The sequence below is a fragment of the Erithacus rubecula genome (genome assembly GCF_903797595.1).
Source record: "Erithacus rubecula genome assembly, chromosome: 1".
Taxonomy (NCBI): Eukaryota; Metazoa; Chordata; class Aves; order Passeriformes; family Muscicapidae; genus Erithacus; species Erithacus rubecula.
In genome coordinates this window covers 16,432,358-16,451,814 of record NC_136658.1, presented here as the reverse complement: position 1 = coordinate 16,451,814, position 19,457 = coordinate 16,432,358, and the positions used below count along the sequence as shown (strand labels likewise).

The 19,457-nt window shown below is 39.5% G+C and overlaps 1 protein-coding gene across 1 annotated transcript in view; it reads left to right on the top strand.

The window, feature by feature from the left end:
* BBX (BBX high mobility group box domain containing) overlaps positions 1 to 19,457 on the top strand; it is a 138,514-nt gene that overhangs the window by 108,803 nt on the left and 10,254 nt on the right. The window contains 5 exon segments of the mRNA XM_079318831.1: positions 476 to 614; positions 3,745 to 3,893; positions 10,895 to 10,981; positions 18,008 to 18,205; positions 18,886 to 19,078. Coding sequence (XP_079174957.1) covers positions 476 to 614; positions 3,745 to 3,893; positions 10,895 to 10,981; positions 18,008 to 18,205; positions 18,886 to 19,078 — 766 coding nt within the window.

Sequence of the window (19,457 nt, the reverse complement as noted above, 5' to 3'; positions counted from 1 at the left end):
CAATCCTGCAAAAAGCAAATGTGTTCTGGTTTGGCTTTGGTTGTTACTTTTGCTGTAGGCAGTAAATGAAAACCCTTTATCTTGTGGAAGGACAAATTTTAGATAGTTTCTGGAAGCTTTCAGTGAGATGTCTGGAAATGTGTTTTTCCGACTGGTAGATTTATATGTGTAATTAGAACAGTCAGAAAAGAAAAAAGATGTTTGTGATTCAGGGAAGCTTATTACTATATATCTCTTAATTTCTTCTTTATACCTTAAGAGATCCTGAGGAGGATTTTGAGGTAGTCCAGATGGGGGATGTAGAATAGTTGTCAATATCATCATTGCCCAGTTTAAAATGAAAAATGTTTTGTAACTGACTTCAAGAAGGTCAGGCTTCTTAAGTTGCAGTACTGACTTGGTACACAAGTTTCTTCTGAGTCTATTTTGGAACATTTTTCTAAAGATAAGAAACAATTTTTTGCCTTCATCACAGGAAAAAGAAGCTCAGGAAAAGGTAACTCCTCAGATCATGAAGGATGCTGGAATGAAGAAATCTGGGCCTTTTCCCCAAGTGGGACAAGTGGGAACAAAAAACTGAAAAAGACTAAGCCAAAGGAAGAGTTTGTTTTTGGGTAAGTTGTGGCTTAACACTGTTTGATGTTTTAGTTAGGTCAGCCCAATAATTTAAGAGTGAGTCCTCCTCACTGCAGCTAAGTGAACTGCTTCTAAAACACAAATAATCACACTTCCTAAAATGAAAAACCCTGTTGGACTGAGTCAAGCTCTAAATACCTGTTGTTTATATAGCAAAGTAATTCCTTCGAGATCTTCCCTGGTGTACACCACAATAAGTGAATTGATTTATGCTATTTGCTCAGTTCTAAACAAATCACACAGCACTTACCTGCTCAAAAAGTGGTGAAGGGGGTTACTTATATTTTCAGAATACTTTGCAAGCACTATTTAAAGTTCTGTGTATGTGGTCAATCATAAACCAGATTAGATTAGAAATAATCTCTTTGCCCACTTGGATCGCTTACAGAGGAATGGTGAACAATGTTCTTATATTGGCAAATGGTTATGATAAACATGTAATTTTTCTATTGCAGAAATAAGGTATTCAAACTGTTTATGTCCACCATGATGAAATTAAATATATCTTTAAAACAATTAATGAGTATAGATGCATTAAAATTTGCCAAGGGTGCACAGAATTACGTTTCTAGAACACAAGTAATGATTTCTTTTAGAGTATTACAGATTTAATTAGCTGCAGGTGCAGTAATTAAATCAGGGTAGCCATTCACACTTGCAAATTTAAAAGGGGGAGTTTTTTCGTATTTCATGCTTAAAATTATAATATGTTTGGTTTTGTAAATTTGTAGTACCCTTTTTACCAGCTAGTCTATATGACATGTAGTTGCAGCTCACTTTTAGCAAAGATGTTAAATCAGTGGGAATCTCCAAGTCTTGTTTATTGGAATAGTCAAGAAAAATTAGTCAAGAATAAATGGAACACTTTGTATTTTTAGAGCTTTGTATAAGTTTTGGAAGTATTTTTAAGGTGAAAGATTGAAAATTTTTCACAGATAATGGTGGGAAAACTGATTGCATCTTGTAGCATAAAAAAAAAACCCAGTTGTAAATTATTTATTCAAAGTAGCTAGGAGTATTATCCAAATCATTTATTCAATGCTGTTACACCCTCATTAGCTGGCTGGATGAGGAAATACATGTTTTCCAATCTCTCATCTTTATTCAGTTGCATCATCAATGAATAGTGTTTAGTGAATTCTGTAAAGGCAGAATTAAGAATTTGTGAGGCATAAGTGCTGAAGGAGGTATCCCATGTCCCTTTCCACTGAATTACCTGATCTTCTGGTTGCTTGAAGAGCTGGTTTTACCTCTACCTGCTCCACTTAACTCCCTCTGCTCCCTTCAGCATCACCTTTCAGCCTCATTTTGTACCTGTATTGGTGAAAGGGTCCTCACCCCTTCAGAGTTGCATCATTTTCCATGTCCTCTTGCCTTTCCCATCAGTAGCTTCCCTCATTTTCCTGGTCTGTCTGGGTCAGGTGTGCTTTCCCCATGTACAGCCCATTCCTTTGCCAAGCAGGGCTCTACCTACACATTTCTCCTGGCAGGACTTGGGCATGCAACATGAACACCTCAGCTACACATGTCTAACCAGGCTTCTGAGAGGCTCTTAAAATACGTGACAGTGTGGGTGATTTTTATTTCTTTAAATAATTAATGTCTGACATAGAGATAGCTGCACTCCCCATTGTCTGCACATCACACAAGTTATAATTTGCTAGCCAGGATGGCAGTTCATCCACTGTCAGATGAGGTTTGGCCTTCCCAATTAGAGCTGCAGCCCCTCACATGCCCCTGGGGCAGGAGCTGCAGGTGGGAATAGACAGTGGGAGAGGAGCTGAGTTGGAGGATGACACTGCATGACAGCTGTCAGAGCAGAAAATCCCACGGTTCTGTGGTTGTCAGGGAGCATCCGTACAGAGGAGAAAAAGGTAGCAGTACTGATGTCAGATACCTTTGTGATTTGAAACCAAAATAAAACATATATACACAAACAAACAAACCCCACCACCCACCTGGTCTGCAAACAGCCAAGGCTGTATTTTTAGATGGAAAATTGCTTAGTGAGAGACGTCATAATTAGAGAGGAAAAACAAGGTATCATTCTGTGTACCAAAGCTTTCAGAATGCAATTTGTTTGAAGGGCTGCTTCAGAAAGCAGAGAGAAGTACCATGTTTCATGTGATATTTCCAAGTGTATAAGGGCCTTCCTTCCAATAGTCTTGCCAACTTCTGTCAAGTTGAGGTTTTTCATAGCAAGGAGAATTAAAAACAAGTGGAAAATGTCATTGTTCCCCTATTATCGACAGTGCTATTTATAAAATGCCTGTGTACACTGCCTTTTACTAAAACACAATTTCTACTTCTGCCTGACTGCAAAAATTTGCAGGAACAAAGTGCTTATGCAAGCCAGTGTAGTCATTCATTATAAGCTGGAAATGCTGTGCCATCCTCTTTTGAGTGCTTTGTTTTCTTCTGGCTATTAGGAACAATTGTACCTTGTCCGTGATTTTCTTGAGTTTGTAGTTAATCTGGTGACAGTCATTCAGGTTGGGCTGCAGTATGAGGCTTGTTGGGTTTCATGAAAACATAAGCTAGTTGCATTTTTCATCTCACAGCAAATAAAATATGAGGGGAGAAAATCTAATCACCCAGAACAAATACAAAATTAATTCCCACCCTAAAGCTTCATGTTTCAGAATATCCACAGAAGATTGATTAGTTTGACATTCTTCTTCTGGTTTGAAATGTTGTTTCCATTCTGGTGTAAGAACTTTTATGTGAAGTAGCTTTATTGGTTTATTTATTGGTTTTACTGTCTTAGTTCATTCCCCTCACAGAACAGACAAATCTCTTGTACAAATCTGTGCAGCAAACAGAGCTAAATGTCACCAGTATGACATTGTTTATTTCTTTTCTAATTTTAGCATATGCTACTAAAATAATCAATTTGCACTGTTACAAATGCAGAAGCAGAAATATACATTCTCATTCCAAATTTGGATTAATATATACTGGTTTGGTGTTTACAGTGTGTGCACTTACCTGTTTTTCCCCTCTCTCTGTGTAGAAGGGTGTGTGTATACACACACACGCTCTTAAACAATATAATTTTTCCTTCAGAAAGAGTTACATTTAATTTGAATGGTTTTGTTTCCCATTTAGCATAGCAAAATTGGAAGAAGAATTTGCAAAGAAATTCAACAGCCTCCCTCAATACAGTCCTATTACCTTTGACAGGAAAAATTCAGCTGTTTCGAGGAAAAAGCGAAAGATTGGAAGCGGCTCATGTGAACTACCAAAATCCAACAAAGGTAAAAACTGGGGGTTTTTAAACAACAGCTGTGCTGTGACAAACTCAGGAATTTTTATACCCTTACCTTACTGTTACCTATGGAAAGTTTGAAGTCAAATGAGAAATTTCCTAGCACTGAAGTTGTTAATTGGTTCTCACTCTTGATTCCTGATTTTCATTATATATACAACTGGGTAGAGTTTATGCACTAAATGTATTTCTTGTACCGAGAAAGTTTTTCAAAAACATGAGTATTTGTGAGGTAAGTGAATTTGATAAGTTTTCCCAGGAGAAACTGGGGAAAAAAGGGTACATGATAAAAGGTTACATTTTAACATTTTTCTAAGCTTAGTTTTGTGCCAGTTCTAATTTCACTGTAATTTTGGGGTCTGTAAATTAAAACATAAGATACCAGAGATGTCTGAATGAAATGTCTGGAAGTTTTCTTCTATCAAGATTATAATTCGGTCATAAGTTTTGAGCAAAAATGTCCTGATGTGATTAAAAAAAAGTTAGAGGGCATGGAAACAAATTCCATATCTAGTTCCATTGCTGAGGCTCATGGAGGGAGAAACTTATGACACACTTGTCTGTTTTTTTATACAGACAAACCTGTGACACGGAGGGTAGAGAATTTGGTAGGGTAAAACTACTTTTATACTGTGGCAGAAATACTGATGCATATATACATTGTAGAAGCATCACAAAATGAAGGAATTCTAGCCAGTAATTCCACAGCACAAAAGGATGCTCAAAAGGATCCTCATCAGGCACAGTTTGCAATGTGAAGTTGGTTTCCTTTTCTGCAACAATGGTAGTTTCACTGACTGACAGATTTTAAGATCTAATACTGGCTTTTTTAGCCAGGTGACCCTGGATTAGATCTATGCCTTTTGAATGTTTCACAAATAATCATATTACAGTGAGCAGCTGTTCTTTTCTAGTACATGCCAATTTTGGTATTGATTTTTGAAATTAGATGTGGAACAGCCACTTTGCAAGATTAGACTTGTGCTAATGCTAGTTCTGCATTCAGCTGCCTTTTATTTAGTTTTATGGTATGTATTTGACAGAACTTCTTAAATGAGCGTGAATGAATTGCTTTACAGTGTGGTAACACACTGGTAATTAAACAACATCTGTTGGGAAGAAAATCTCCTCAACTACAGCAATCTAGCAGTTGAAGTTGTAGTGGCAGCTCCTTAGATTTCTCACTGCAGTATTTACCTGTTCAAGTGTCTGTATATTTAAAAGTTCTGCAGGCCCTGTGGTGTTTGGGAATGGTGGGCTAAAGTTCTGCCTTAAGTCAGGTAACCCAGAACTGCATTCTGCTTTTGGGTAGGCTCATATAGGAGAGTTTAGTTTTTATCTTTGCTAGCATCACTTAAAGAGCTTTGGAATATGTTTGGCTTTGTCTCAAGGGAAGGTCAAAAACATAACTGCAGGCTGGTTACAAGCCTGATATGAGCAGCTTTGGCACAGCCCTGCAGAGACAGTCATGGAGCATTTGCCTCTGGCTGACAGTAAGGGCTCTTTAAACTAAGCCAGCTGACTTTGCACTGAGCAGATGGTCAACAGTCACATGAACTTTTCCACCAACTGAGCTGTGGGGTTGCAACAAGCAGCCCCAGGGCAGGAATATTGGATAGTAACACTGCTTTCTGTAGTGAACATCTAACCACAGCCCCAAACTAATGCAGACAGAGCTAGTGATTCCTGCTCCTAATTCCAGAGATTGCTGAACTCACACACTTTAGCTGGGCAAGCTGACAGTTTTGTGGCAGTCATTCCAACTCTCTGAAGAGCAGGATTCAGTCAGTTCTCAAAAGGTAGTTGAAAAACTTTCCAACAAACCATTTTTCTTCTGGAAAAAAAGGACTGCTAAAAAGTAAATATTTCATGGCAGTAGGTAAATTTTAAATGTGTTTTATTTTCTTAGGATGTGTAAAACTAGGATGTGAGTTGTGGATTTCAAATGACCTGACCCAAGCAAGCTTACTAGCTTAGTAAGGTTTGTTCCAGTTCAAACATTTATTAAGCTGAATCCTCAATTTCATTTGTGATGTACTGACAGGCTGTTGAGCCTCATTGTGCTGTTGTCTGGTGAAGTGTCATGAGTATAAAGTTCTTATTCTTAGAGAACCTTGGCCTCCAAAAGCATAGCACAAGCAGGTGTGTGTGCTAGGCTACTGCAAGTACTGCAGTAAATGAAACTGGCATATCATGCAAAATAATAGAGTATGGTGTGGTTATGGGTTTTTTGAATTGTCCTGCTTTTTTACACCATTAGAATTAAACAAAAGTAGCATCTTATTTTTATGCAATGAGCATGAACCATGAAGGGTCAGTAGAATGGGTGTGCCAGTGTTGGGATGTGGGAGACCTTAACTTTACACTGCTCTACATTACTGTGTTGTGTGGAGTTGTTTCTGCTGTGTGGCTTTTGCTTGGATGTGTCCCTGTCAGGTAATTAGAAGAGTTGCCCAGCCCAAATGGTGTCTACAAATGTTTGGGGCCTCTGGATGTTTCCCAGTAACAGATAAAAATCAGTAGGGACATGTTTAAGTAAACACTCCTTGAAATAGTGTTCTGGTTTTTTTTTTAATGACAGTGTGCAGAACCATGAACTATTCATTTTCACTCAGCACAGAATAACTACTTAATTTTTGAAGTCTACAATGTCTCCTAAACATTTTAAATTCAGAAAATATGTTGGAGTGCTGCACTTTAAACGTTCCCCAGGATGTTGGCTGAATAAAAATGGAGAAATGTTTTTCTTTCTTGGGGTTTAGGGTTTTTCTCTTCACCCCACCCTGAACTGTAACTTTATGCTTTAATAAGTTTTATTTTGGCGTAAAGAGTGCTGGATTGATTTTCTGTCAAATGTCATTAGCCTATACCTACAATGGGCTTGATCAGCTACCTGACCACAGGCAGGTTTGTCAGGCTGTTTTCCTGCTCTGAAGTGGAAAATCAGTAGGGCACTGCCCACTGACACTTCTGTTGTTCTTGTCATGTCCAGTCCACACTTCAGCCAGTTCTTTTACATAAAAACACCTGAAGAACCCTTTAACATGAAACTTGTTTCACATCCACATGTGTGAAGGAAAATTTGAACATTTTCTTAAAATGACAGGCATTTTTCCCCCAATTTCCAAATTGTCTAAATTTTGCTCCCACTGAAATGATAGAGAGTCTTTCTTCAATGGGAGGAGGACTGAATAAGCCATAAAGCTTTGTCCAAATCCACATCAACTGTTTTGAACTGGGAATGTGCATATACAGTAATAATGTCACAAAATGGCTGAAGAGTACAGCTATACTAAATCTGTGCAGATGGCCTGCTCCAACATTTACTGGAGCTGTGACTGTTTCCTTTTTTTTTCCCTTCTTTCCAATGGCATATGCCAAAACATCCCACCACACAGAAGTCAGCTGTCTGCAGTGAGTCACTAATCTGCTTGTATGCAAAAGTGAGCAACAGGCAGAGTCATTATTTCTGCTTTCTGCTGGGAAGAAATGTTCACTTATACACCAAGCACTGCACTAAAGCTTTCATTTTGGGAAGGCAAAGAGGGGAATGCACAATGTGCTTTTATTTGGGGAAAAGATTGTCTTTTTTTTTTTTTTTTTTTTTGTCTGTAGCCTCTAGGACTAGAAATAAAGCATCAGCTTAAAATGGATGCTGCTTTGTGGCATTCCTCTTGGTCTTAGCTCTGGGGTTTTTTTAGCTTGGTTCAGAGCATTCAGATGCTTGGAGATTTCATACTGTAACATTCCAAGGATCATGACCTAAAAATACAGCACCTTCCTCTGAGAGATGAAGAAATGCACAGACTGTTTGTTCTGATTTTGTTAAGATCTTGCTGAAATGTCCTCTATTTGATCAGATCCTTTAAAACAGGGAACTTTTTGAGAGCAAAGGAGGCCTATGCCCAGAAGTTTGGAGGAAATGAAATGCAGTTATGGTTCATTTTCTTGCCTGCTGCTTCCTTGAGCAGCTGCTACTGGTTGTAGCAAGTATTCCCAGGAGGAATCCCTGCTGTCCTCAGTAAGCACAATGGACAAGCCAGGGATTAAATAAATCCTGTGGCAATTACTGAAGTGCTAGGGACATGAATAACTGTGTAGAATATTTCCAACAGAGCAGGATGAGTAGATGGCTGTATAACAATGTCAAGTAAACTAACATTAAAACGGTTTTTTTCAGCTTTCTATAGGAAATCACATCTAGGGTCCATTGCCTAACAGCAAGAGTTTTAGGTTAGTTTTTTCAGTCATGGATTTTCTCTGGATTGAATATTCACAACTGGTATTTGTTCAAAGTCTTGGAATACTTGCCTGTTGTCCCCATGAAGCAGGTGCATCCCAGCCAGGCATCCTGTCATCTCCTGCTGGTGATTGTGCCTACACTGTTAAGGCAGAGAGTGTGGATGAAGTTTCTCATGGAGTCAGGAATTACATTGTCAGGTCCAAGAATGAACTGTTGACTTATTTAGTTATTAGCACATCTTCTCTTTCAATGCATTTATGGCCAAAGGGTATTCTGGATGTCACTGGGCACTGTCTCACAGGAGTAACAGCTAAAAGAAAAGGAAATGGAGAATTGCCTTACTGAAAGGCAGATTTTCTTTCAGTCCTACTGAAGTCCTTGGATTTTCCACAGGAGAAAGTGGTATTTTGTAAATACAGGCTGATAACAAAGGTGCATTCAGTGGAGAAGAAAGAGAAGAAAGACATGGGTTTCCCTCTTTGTGCAATGCTTGTCATCTTTTTCTGAGTTTTTCATCTCAGTTATTCTGCTTAGAGTTGCTGACACTGGCTGTCTGTGATATGATGATTGAAATGGTTTGTAATGGTGCAGGTTGAGCTATAGAAATTGAGACACAGGTGATATGTAACATGTTGCTTTTTCCAAGCATCTGCAAAAATCACTAATCAGGTAACTAAAACAATAATAATAAAAATGTCACAAGAAGCATGTAGTTATGTACCTTTGTCTTGTGGAACTGGTGGGAAGACTTGTTTCTCTTGATATAGATGAAATATTTGAGCTTGGTATCAAGAAAAGCTTAGTTCTTACACTTAAGCTTTTGCTCAAGCTTTCTAAGTGTTTTCATTCCTTGTTTTACATTTTTGTTGCACTGACACTAAACTAATCCTCTGTGATACTCAGGAAGCTGTTGCAAAATTTGCAGAACAGCACTTCAGTAAGTTTGAGTGAATATGGCCTCTTCTATTGTACTTCCTGCTATTTTCTATACAGGTTCTAGTGCAGCTGTTCAAATTCAAGCTGATGTTGCCTAAGATGATCTCCTGCTTGGACTTTATTTGATTTGTTGTTTGACTTCTAGATTTTTAGAAATGTATTAATCTTTCTCCAAAGTTTTGATTTCTTCTGTATTAAAAAAGAAGTAGCAGCCACAAAGCCAACATGTTCAAGATGTTAAAAGTTTCTAGGCCTGCCTCTGGCTGGATTTTGGTTTTCTCTCAGTAATTTTGGTGTTTATCAGACAGCCTAGTGTCTGTGAATGGCTTTCACTTCATAATACGAATTACTTCCTCCATGTGCTACACACTTTTTATTCTTTCTTTCCTTGCATATGGAGTTTGAGATGGCAAATTGCAGATATATAACATAGATTTACCCTGATTGCAAATTCCTGTATGGTTGCAGCTGTGTCCCAGTAGCCAATGTGTGTATCTGGTTCCTTTTAAGGAGGAGGAGTGGAAAAGGCCACTTCTCACTTTCCAGGAAAAGGTATTTGTGGTGGGTACAATCCTGTTCCACGTGGGCTAGAGATAGGAAGGACACCTGCTTGTTGGGCTATAAATCATCTTGTCATATGCACAGCATCTCATTTCTGTTTGGGCTGGTCTGTTCTGAACTAGCCTGGAGCCTTGCTTATTCACTTTGTCATTGGAAATAAGATTTTGGAGTTGAGTTTATAGAAACTCCCTAAAAATGGCTTTGCATTGTGGAGATTATGCATCTTTTTTGCCTATGTTGCTGTTACATCACTGACTGCTCCCCTAATGAGACAAAGGCTAACTTCCTGATGATCTCTGATAGTGGCATATTTTGTGGTCCAATGTCACACAAGATGTCTTCTGACTGCTCCTAGTAAAGACTCTACTGGCAAAGTAAGAATGATATCATGAGCTGGACATAACCTCACCTTTCTTCTCTGGGAGCTTTTACTGTTGCATTTAGTATATCTCATTTCTGGTCACCAGAGAGCCAGTGATGGCTCTTGCATCCTGTGGTGGATTGGTCCTGAGTGGTTAAGTGGGTTCCCACCATGTTGCTCACTTCCACAGTGGGATGTGGAAGAGAATAGGAAGGGCAAAAACAAGGAAAAATACTTCCTGGGTCAAGAAAACAGTATCATAAGTTGGAGGGAGGAATAAAGTAATGCAAAAGCCAGCACTCACCACTAATAAACTGATGCCCAGCCAGTACCTGACCAATGAGCAACCTCAAAGAAACATTCCCTACAGTTTTGTGCTGGGTATGGTGTTAAATGCCTCTTGGCCAGTGTAGGTCAACTGTCCCAACTATGTCCCCTTCCAGCCTCTTGAACACCCTCAGCCTAGTTGCTGGAGTGCCAGAGTGAGAGAGATCTTGATGTTCTGTAAACACTGCTCAGCAGGAACTAAACCACTGGTGTGTTTCCAGCAGTGTTAAGTTTATTCCCTGCCAGCCAAGGCCAGTATACTTGCAAAAGAGAGCATATCTTTAAACAAGCAAGAAAACCCCCTGTTTTATTGTATGGCTGAGCTTGCCTAAGGGCTTCATTCCCCAAAATGCATTGTATGCACTTAACACTGGGAGGTGATGGGTTGAGCTAGTTTCTGAAAGCCTCCAGAGTCCCTTCAGGCAGAGGGTCAGGTTTTGTGCTTTCCCATCAAAGGGCAACTTGTATTATAGGAAGGGGAGGTTGTACAGTACATACTGTGACTGTTGTACTCTTTTTCAAGCTTCTAATTAAAAGTATGTGTTATTGATGTTGTCTGTAGGTTCATTCCAGTCTCAGAAAAAGAACTTATTCCACAAAATTGTCAGCAAATTTAAGCACAGAAAGAAGCTTAATGTTCCGGACACAGGTACTGGTGCATTGCTTAATTAAGGTTTTCAGCTGCCTTCTTTCTCAATTCAGTCTTGGGCAAATGCTTCTAGGCAGAGACCCTCAGCTGTCTAGTCTTTGATCTCTTTGGTTCCTTATTTTCCCTGTCTGCTATGATTCTATTGCCTCCTGGCTCCAGTTGATATTACCTTACTCCAGTATGATGCTGTTTTGTTTTTACTTGGCATCTCTCTTGAATTACAGTTTCCCTGCTCCAGATGCCATGCAGCAGAGCTGACAAAGCAAAAGCAGTTCTGCAATTGGTCCTGAAAACTTTTGTCTTCTACAGCTCTCAGCTCTGTAGTCCTTAGGTTGCTCTTATCTGCATCTTTCTGTATCAGTGACCATATTATTTTCCCAGAGCATTTGTGATGTCCCTGTCCCCTATTCCTGTGACTTCTTGCTGTCTGGAACTTTGCAGACTGCAGCTGGTCAAGGTGTAAGAGCCTGGTCAGGATGTAAGAACTTGTTTCTGCATCAGATCTCAGAAATACCAACCTCCAACCCTGCCTCTGTAGAAATCTTAAACCATCTTTCTGCCTGCTTCATATTGAAAATATCTTCTGCAGTTTTTTAAATTATGTTCTGGACCTTGTCTGCCCACTATCCACTGTAAGCTCTCTGAAGTCTTTTTCTTGTTACAGTAGCATAATCCTGCACCCCTCAGAACTCATGACTCTGAGGGGCATTTTCAAGTGTACAGTATGTACAGGATTATAGCTTGGCCTGCTTCCCTGGGCCCTTTTTGTTTTGTCATCATGTTGCCCACACTATTCAGGTCATGCCCAGACTGTTCCTTAGCTGTTCCACAGTGTTCTCTCCTGCACTGTTCCTGTAGTGTAGAAAAGCCTCTCTGGTTCTGCCTTCGTAACTCCATTAATTTTGTCTGGTTGCTTTGCCACCCATGTTCATCTCTAAGATGATAAAATTGTTGTTCCCATCTCCAGTTTCCCCAGCTAGCTTTATGGTTCATATATTTTCCTAAGATTTGGCCATGTAATTTCCTCTCCTTTCTTGGTGCTGTATTTTCTTTCATCTGTGTTGCACATGCATTGTTTTCCCACATAGGCTTTGCCTGCTCTTCTGCATTCTGTGGTGCAAATAATTTGAAATTACGTGCTCTGTCTTTTTGTATTTGTACAATGAATATGTTGTGGGAGTTGCTTATGAGAAGCAACTATCTTGCTCCTATGTTGGTGTAAAAAAGGCATCACAAATTAGCATAGTTTTAATTTGGTGTCATTGAGATTTTGTTCCTGAATTATTAATAGACTGTGTAGACAAATTATTAAGAAAAATGGGTGTTCAAATTCTCCTGGGGAAAAGAAACAGGAAGTGTTTAATAGATGATTAAGTAAAGAGTAAAAAATATAAATACCTTAAAATCTGCAGATAAAAATATGGGTAAGCAAAATGTAAAACCCTGCATTTGTTTAAAAGAAGCCAGCCTGTTTTGATACAAAGTGAAGTGTGCACTATGATCAAAGATTCAACCCTGGCAAGTGTTGAGTATCCTGGCCTCATTCCAGCACAACATGGAGGCATGTCCTTGGAAATTAGGCATGTGAATAATGTCAGAGTGTCTAAACATTAAAGATGTGTCTGCATTTGCTGGGGCAGAGCCAGCTTGCTAAGTTCCTCCCAAGACTAAAGCCAAGACATGAGGAACTTATGAGCCTTGCACAGCTCACATATAATCATCAGAGGAAAGGCAATGGATGTCTGTATATTGAAGTGTACTCTCAGTGACTGACAGCAAAGTGTTGATCAGCAAAGTGCAGTGTGGGCATGGCCTCAGCAGGTGCTGGACAGCCTCTCCCTCATGTGTGCCTACAGATCTTCATCCTCCATCCAGGAGTTCCTAGGCAGCAGGCCCTAAACCATGAGGCTGAGCCGTCCCATATTCTGCAGCATTCAAGATGGGAATCCCAGAATCTTCATTTCAATTTGAATAATATTTATTTGAGCATCTTGTGAGTCAAAGAATAAATGAAAATTTCAACTCCTTTTTGTGGTTAGTCTATACTTGTGAGGTGTCACAAGTCTATATAATGTGCGGTTTTGGTTTTTATGAAAATTTTGCAGAAAGAAGGAACTTGAATGTTTGTAGAGCTGCAGAGGAGACACTTGGAAGGATTGCTGTCAGCAGAGGTCATACTGGCTTCATGTTTTTTCATCTTGAAAATGTGTGTGTATGTGTGCAGCTGTTAGGAGTGAAGGAAAGTAAGTGCAGTAAAGGCAGATTTAGTGTGATTGTATTGCATAGTGTGTCTCTGGTATGAAAATGTAAGTGTATTTTGACCACATGGCAGCACCAGTGCACATCACCATATTAAGAGTTTGCTGCTATTCATAGAGCTATTCACAGCCTAGTCAAACACCAGTGAAATGCTACAGAGAGCACACAGTAATGCAGTTGAGTATATCAAGAGATACATCTCTTCCTTAGGCTGACAGAATCACAGCTGCACCCATGCATGTTTGGGAAAGGTAACACTCATCTGGGAGTTTTATTTTTCTGCCACAATAACAAGGCTTTCCAGTGGGAAGCTGTGCTTAAAATACCAAGTGCCAGTGATTGCCTCTGCAGGTACACTTAGTGAGCTGTGCTGAGGCTCTTGCATGGTCTGTGTAGCAGCCAGCTGTAACACTGGCCTTGGCATGGGGAGGGAGAAGAGAGGATGAACACATACACTGCTCTCAGCACCAGCTCACACTCTCCCACACACATCAGAGCCCTGATTGTGGGGCTTGCAGCCCAGAGGGAGCTCTGTGCCTTTGGCAGCCATCCTGGCTGGAGGAGGATCAGCACAGGCTCCTGCAGCAGAGCTTTCCCCTCTAGGTGCCTGTCACCTGCACCTGGTTTGACCATCTGCTGCTTTGTATCTCCTCAAAGCAAAAGACTGCTTTGTTAGTGCTTGCTGCACCTGTGTGCTGCCTGGCCCCTAAGATGTACTGTAGCAGGGTCCTGTTGTAGGAAGAGCTGGAATTTCTGCCAGATCAGTCTGTTTGGCATCACTTCCTTGGTGAAGTAGTTCTGTAGACACTGGTGACTTAAAGCTGTGCTCTATCTGGCTAGATTTTCACTGTTTAACTTCATAAAAACAATTGAATCATTATAGCCCACCTTTCTTCCTTGATACCAGCATGCTTAGATCCACAGAGCATTTATTCTCCACTAGGTGTGGTTAAACTGTAGCTGTCTCTCATAACAGGCATCACTAAAGAAATTCTTTCAAATGTGAGTTTTGTTGGGGTTTGGTCTGAAAAGCTTGTCCAAAAAGCTGAGATGTGCTAAGTCAGTTCAATTGACTTCATTTGTCTTGTTCACAAAGATGGGGGGACATAAGATTACATGTACTCTGCATGCCTGCAGAACAGGATAAGCTGCAAACCTTCAACAAACCTAGCTGAGGAAACCATCTGGCATAGAGCTCTGGAAATGTTTTCCTCAGAGTAATTCCTGCCACTGTGGTATAGGCATGCCTAAAGCCCCACACCTTCATGCCATATTCTCAACTCTACTTGCAAAAATAGCCCAGTAGTTCTGCCCATGCCACTGTCATGGTGAGCTGAGCATGCACCTACCTGTTGGCAGGACTGCACAGTAACTGCAGAACCTCATTTCATGTCTAGACAATGTTCCCCTGGAAATTAGCTGAGCTCCTCATGGGACAGCTCTTGAATGCAGGGTGGCGTGGAAACAGAATGGACATCAGATGGGGGAAAAAAAAAACTACAGGAAATTAAACCTGGCTAGCCCTTGCCTTCCTGCAGAACAAAATCAAGTCCTGGTTTGGAGCATCTTCATGGATATACCTTTGTCAGTTGAAGCAGTGGGATGCTGTTCCTTTTGGAGGAGATGCAGGAGCACAGTTTAGATGTAGAGTTGTTGAAACATGGACTCCTTTATCCTCTAGCAGTCAGTGCAGAGGGTCTTGTGAGTGAAGCCTTTGGGTGATTTCCATCTTTTATATCTACTTGAATAATACTCTTTGAAGAAGTCAGTGAAATAATTTCTAAACCTGTGGTTTCTAAATTTCTAAAAAGTGGTGTCCACTAAGACTGGTAGAGAAGAGAAAAATATGCTCTTCCCTTTAACATTCACCCTGCACCCACATACACAAAGTACTTATTGTACTTTGGACCTCAGTCCTTCTTCAAGACTGTATGGCAGCAATGTTATATTGAAGTGATAAGAGCTTCTTTTAGAGCTAGAGGAGAAAAGGAAAGTAGATGACTTTCAAGGCTTGTTTCCTGGATTAAAAAAAGAACTTGGAGAGGGAATATAAAACAATATAAAAACATGGGGGGGGGGGAGGGATATACTTACTGAATCTAAGTTTTTACAGCCACCTTCTGCTATTTCTTAGTCAAACATACCAATATTATATACTCACTATGTCTTCCACTATTGCCTGTTTTACCTTTCAAGGCTTTTTTTCTCTTTATTTTTTTGACACATCCAATATGAGAAGGAAAAATATAAAAGGCAATCCCCAGCTGTAGTGATCAATCAAGTTAATTTCTAGTGACCTGGCATACAACACATCTAATTAAATGCATATCAAATCAAGTCTCTTTTAATTGTATGCTGTTCATTGTTTGAAATCATGTCTTAATTTTTTTATTAAATGTAAAAAAAAAAAAAAAGTGAGTTGTAGTACTAAGATTAAAAGCATTATAAACTCAATCAAGATAGAAGTAGACAGCAGTGTCAAAGTGCTAATTAGAGCAAATCAGATTTAACAGATAGTGTTGGACTACAACCAGACCATTACATTAAAATACAATCAATGCTTATGAATTCCCAAATAAGAAATCTGGAGAGAAAGCTGCCTGTTTAATTATACATTCCAATTAAGATCCTGGTCTCGATGCACAAAGCTTATCTGAACATCTCACTGGCCCAGTTGAATTACTTGAAAGTCACATTTGCAGTGATGTGTGCTTCTACTTAATTGGACTGTTACAGAGTGGATCTTTTCCTGTGCTTTCTCTGGAGTGCTCTTTACAAAAAAATCAGTTTTACAGCAAAGCTCTGCTCTGGAAAGATTGGCAACTAGAGCTAGAGCTAAGCACTTCAAAATGTTAATTGAAGCTGTGTGGTTTTTTTCTGAATAAAGAACATGCACAAGTTCAAAAATGTTTTGCAAGAGAACATAGGTGAATTAAGATTATAGACAAATTAAAGTTTGGAATGTTTCATATGTTTTTGCATGTATGTATTAGATCTGATTATATTCTTAGACAATAAAATATTAAAAGGTCCTTCCCATTCAGACAGAAGAGCAAAGGGCAACTGCTAACAAGATGAAATGTGTTACTGCTGTTCTTTTCATCTAGTCCACATCCTCACAGAATGAACAGTTAAGGCAGCCAGCAAAAGCTAAAGGTTTTATTAGCTGTGTCTTTGAATAGAAAGTTCATTAAATCTATGAAACTAAAATAAACAGAAATGCCACTAACATGGAAAAGGCAAAGGCCATGCTGGCTGTTTGGCTATTGTGCACAGTTTGTGGAGCTGAGTGCTCCTGTGACACCACCAGTCTCAGTGCAGGAGATTGGAATTGCTCAGTTCTTAGCCCTTCTGAAAGAACAGTTGTTTGCACTCCAGCTTCAGTTATGTGTGTGTAATTTTTGCTGGTCAAACCACCCAAAAAGTGATAAATGTGTCTTAAACAAGTCTTTAAAATGGGGTGAAAGATTAAAAGAAGCTGGAGGGAAGAGTAATCTAACTGTAGACACAGTAACAGCTGTGGAAAATATATCAAGGACTGTTGCAAAGGGATGGGGCATAACCTGATAGGTAGTAAAGAAAGTAATGAGTTGAAAATGCAGCTGGGAAGACGAGGTGCATGCATTGTGAAAAAATGTTTAATCATTCAGGATGGCAGTGTGCTGGGAAAAATACCTCAGAAAGTTGATGCAAGTATCATGAGTGTTCCCAATTTCAAAACAGGTTAGATAGGCATCTGTAAAAAATGCTTGGGCATTCCATTTGCTACCTGTAGCTCTTTCTTACCCTAGCTGACAGTGATCACAGGTGGGCCAGGCTTCATAACAGTTTTATCACAGGAGGGAGAAAGGTGTCACAGATTGCCTTTATGGGCTGGTGATACCCAGTGGGATCAGCAGAATGGATTATTGAATCAATGCAAATTGCAAACAATTGACTACTAGGCACTGAGCTCAGACTTTAGAAGTTTAAATATGTTTTGTAATTGCTGTCTGGCCGATTTCTTTGTGAATGAGATTAAAGTAAACTCTTTAGTCAAGTGAAAATTTGAGATCATGTTCTAGTTGGGGGTAAAAGATGACTTCACAACACCAACACTGAAGCTGCTGGGAAAGATTTAAGCTGTTCCTTTCTCATTCTCTGTCTTTATGTGGGCAGTATTTCTGTCATAGTATTCCATCCCATGCTTAATTCCTTTTTTTAGCATGCTTGTTTTCACCTCTGATCCAGTTCTGCTTTTGTATTTGTGGCCTTTGGGATATTTTTTAAGGTTTGTTATTTTGTAAAAGGCAGTATTTCCTTTTCTTAAAGGAGTTGATGTAGAGTGACTAAAGAGGTAAAGTGACTCAAGAGGCAAGACTGGGTTTTAGTTAGGAATTGTTTAGTTCTTCTTGTCAGTCTATCTGTGAACTGAGATAAGCTTACATGAGGACCCTTGTTGTTCCTTAAATACATTTTGTCTCTTAGCCACTTGCTGACATCTTCTGTTACAGAATGTTTTATACAGACTGGTGCCCCTGCTCCCACTCAAGTGTCACTGCTGATCTCACTGTTTTCTTTGCAAATATTAGAAACTTAAACCTTCAGTATGTCTTTAAGGTGGATTCTGTTACTTCCCTGCAAGCATCTGTGGCATTCAGATCATATCTTGTCATGGGTTATGCTCTGAGTACTTGTGAGGAATGGTTTTATGCAGATAGATGCATAATGGTAAATGAGCATAGCTAGTGGCTGAACATCTAAAGTTGCATTTTTATTCTCTTCCAGCCATACTATTAGAAGACAGAAATTCCAGTGAGTCTGCCTGGAAGAATAAAATTTCTATATCTGCCCTAAACACTCCAGAGCCAGCAATGATGCATGAGCCTTTAGTTGGCAGCCAGAAAAGGAAAGCAAGAAAAACTAAGATCACACATCTTGTCCGAACAGCAGATGGGCGAGTGTCACCAGCAGCAGGGACACTGGGTAAGGAAATTTGAGTTAAAATTTTATTACAACTGAATGGTTGGAATAGGTTTGAGGTACAAGCAATCAGGGCAGTGTTTTTAAATTAGCTTGTTTTCATACCTGCTTAGGATGGTCATTTTTTAAAATACCGGTATCAACCAACTGGGAAATCACTGAGTCCATAATGGTCAACTTGTTTTGTTTGAATGACCAAATTTGTCTTTTCTCCCTGGATATTTCACTCTTAAGAACTGTGAACTGATATAGAGAGAAAAATGGAAAATGGTGAAAGGTAACCTTTCACAGTTTGTTTCAGTCCAGCAAAGAAATTATGCTGTACCTGGTTATAGGCTGTAAAACTGAATTTCATAGTGTGACAGTTAATGCCAGAATTCATGTTGGAGTTCTTCAGTAAGATAATCTTTCAGGACTACTGTATCTAAAAATATACAAAAAAGCTCTCTTGCCTGACCTAAAAGATCAAATTCAGTTGAATGCAAAACCAGTAAACTGCTTCATAAACCTTAGTACTGTTCTTCTGACCCAGTAGCTTGGGTCAGAAGAGATTACAGCATGAATCAGTGGCAGAGTCAAAGTCCTGAAGGTAAAGGTTCTGTTAATACAGGCTAGGCAGCATATCCATAGGCTGCAGTGAATTTATGGACCACATCTGCAGGCTTAACTTACTTTCTTTGCAGAGGACAAGCCAAAAGAGCTGCCACAAAGTACTCTTCAAAAATCATCAAGTGCAGAAACAGATTGCAACAATGAATGCTCCAGAAACACAGAGACAGAAGAAAATCATAGTATTACGTCAGATATGCCAGCAGTGTCTGCATTTTTTAGCTTAGCTGCTCTGGCAGAAGTAGCAGCCATGGAAAATGTACACAGGTATGGTTTTCTTTTCTTCCTCTTCTTGTCTTAAGTAAATAGTATGTGCCTGATAGCTTGTTCAGAAAGCATGAAAATAGCAGACTGTTTAATTTGGCCTGCATTGCCTCTTCCACAGCTTTCTATGATTGTCTGCTTCACCCCACTTCCTTAGTGGTGTTAAGTCTTCACCTAAGTAACTGTATAGGCAGTTAGTAAAATTGTCCTTCCCTGTAAGCTTACCTACCAATTCTTATATATGAACAGGTTCATATGCTCCTTGAGATCCTAAATGATTGGGAACTATCAGATACTATTTGTCAGACAATAGCAGATTTAAATAGCTACTGCATGCTGATTTGCATTTTCCAGTGGCCTAAACCTAAGATGATGGAGAGCA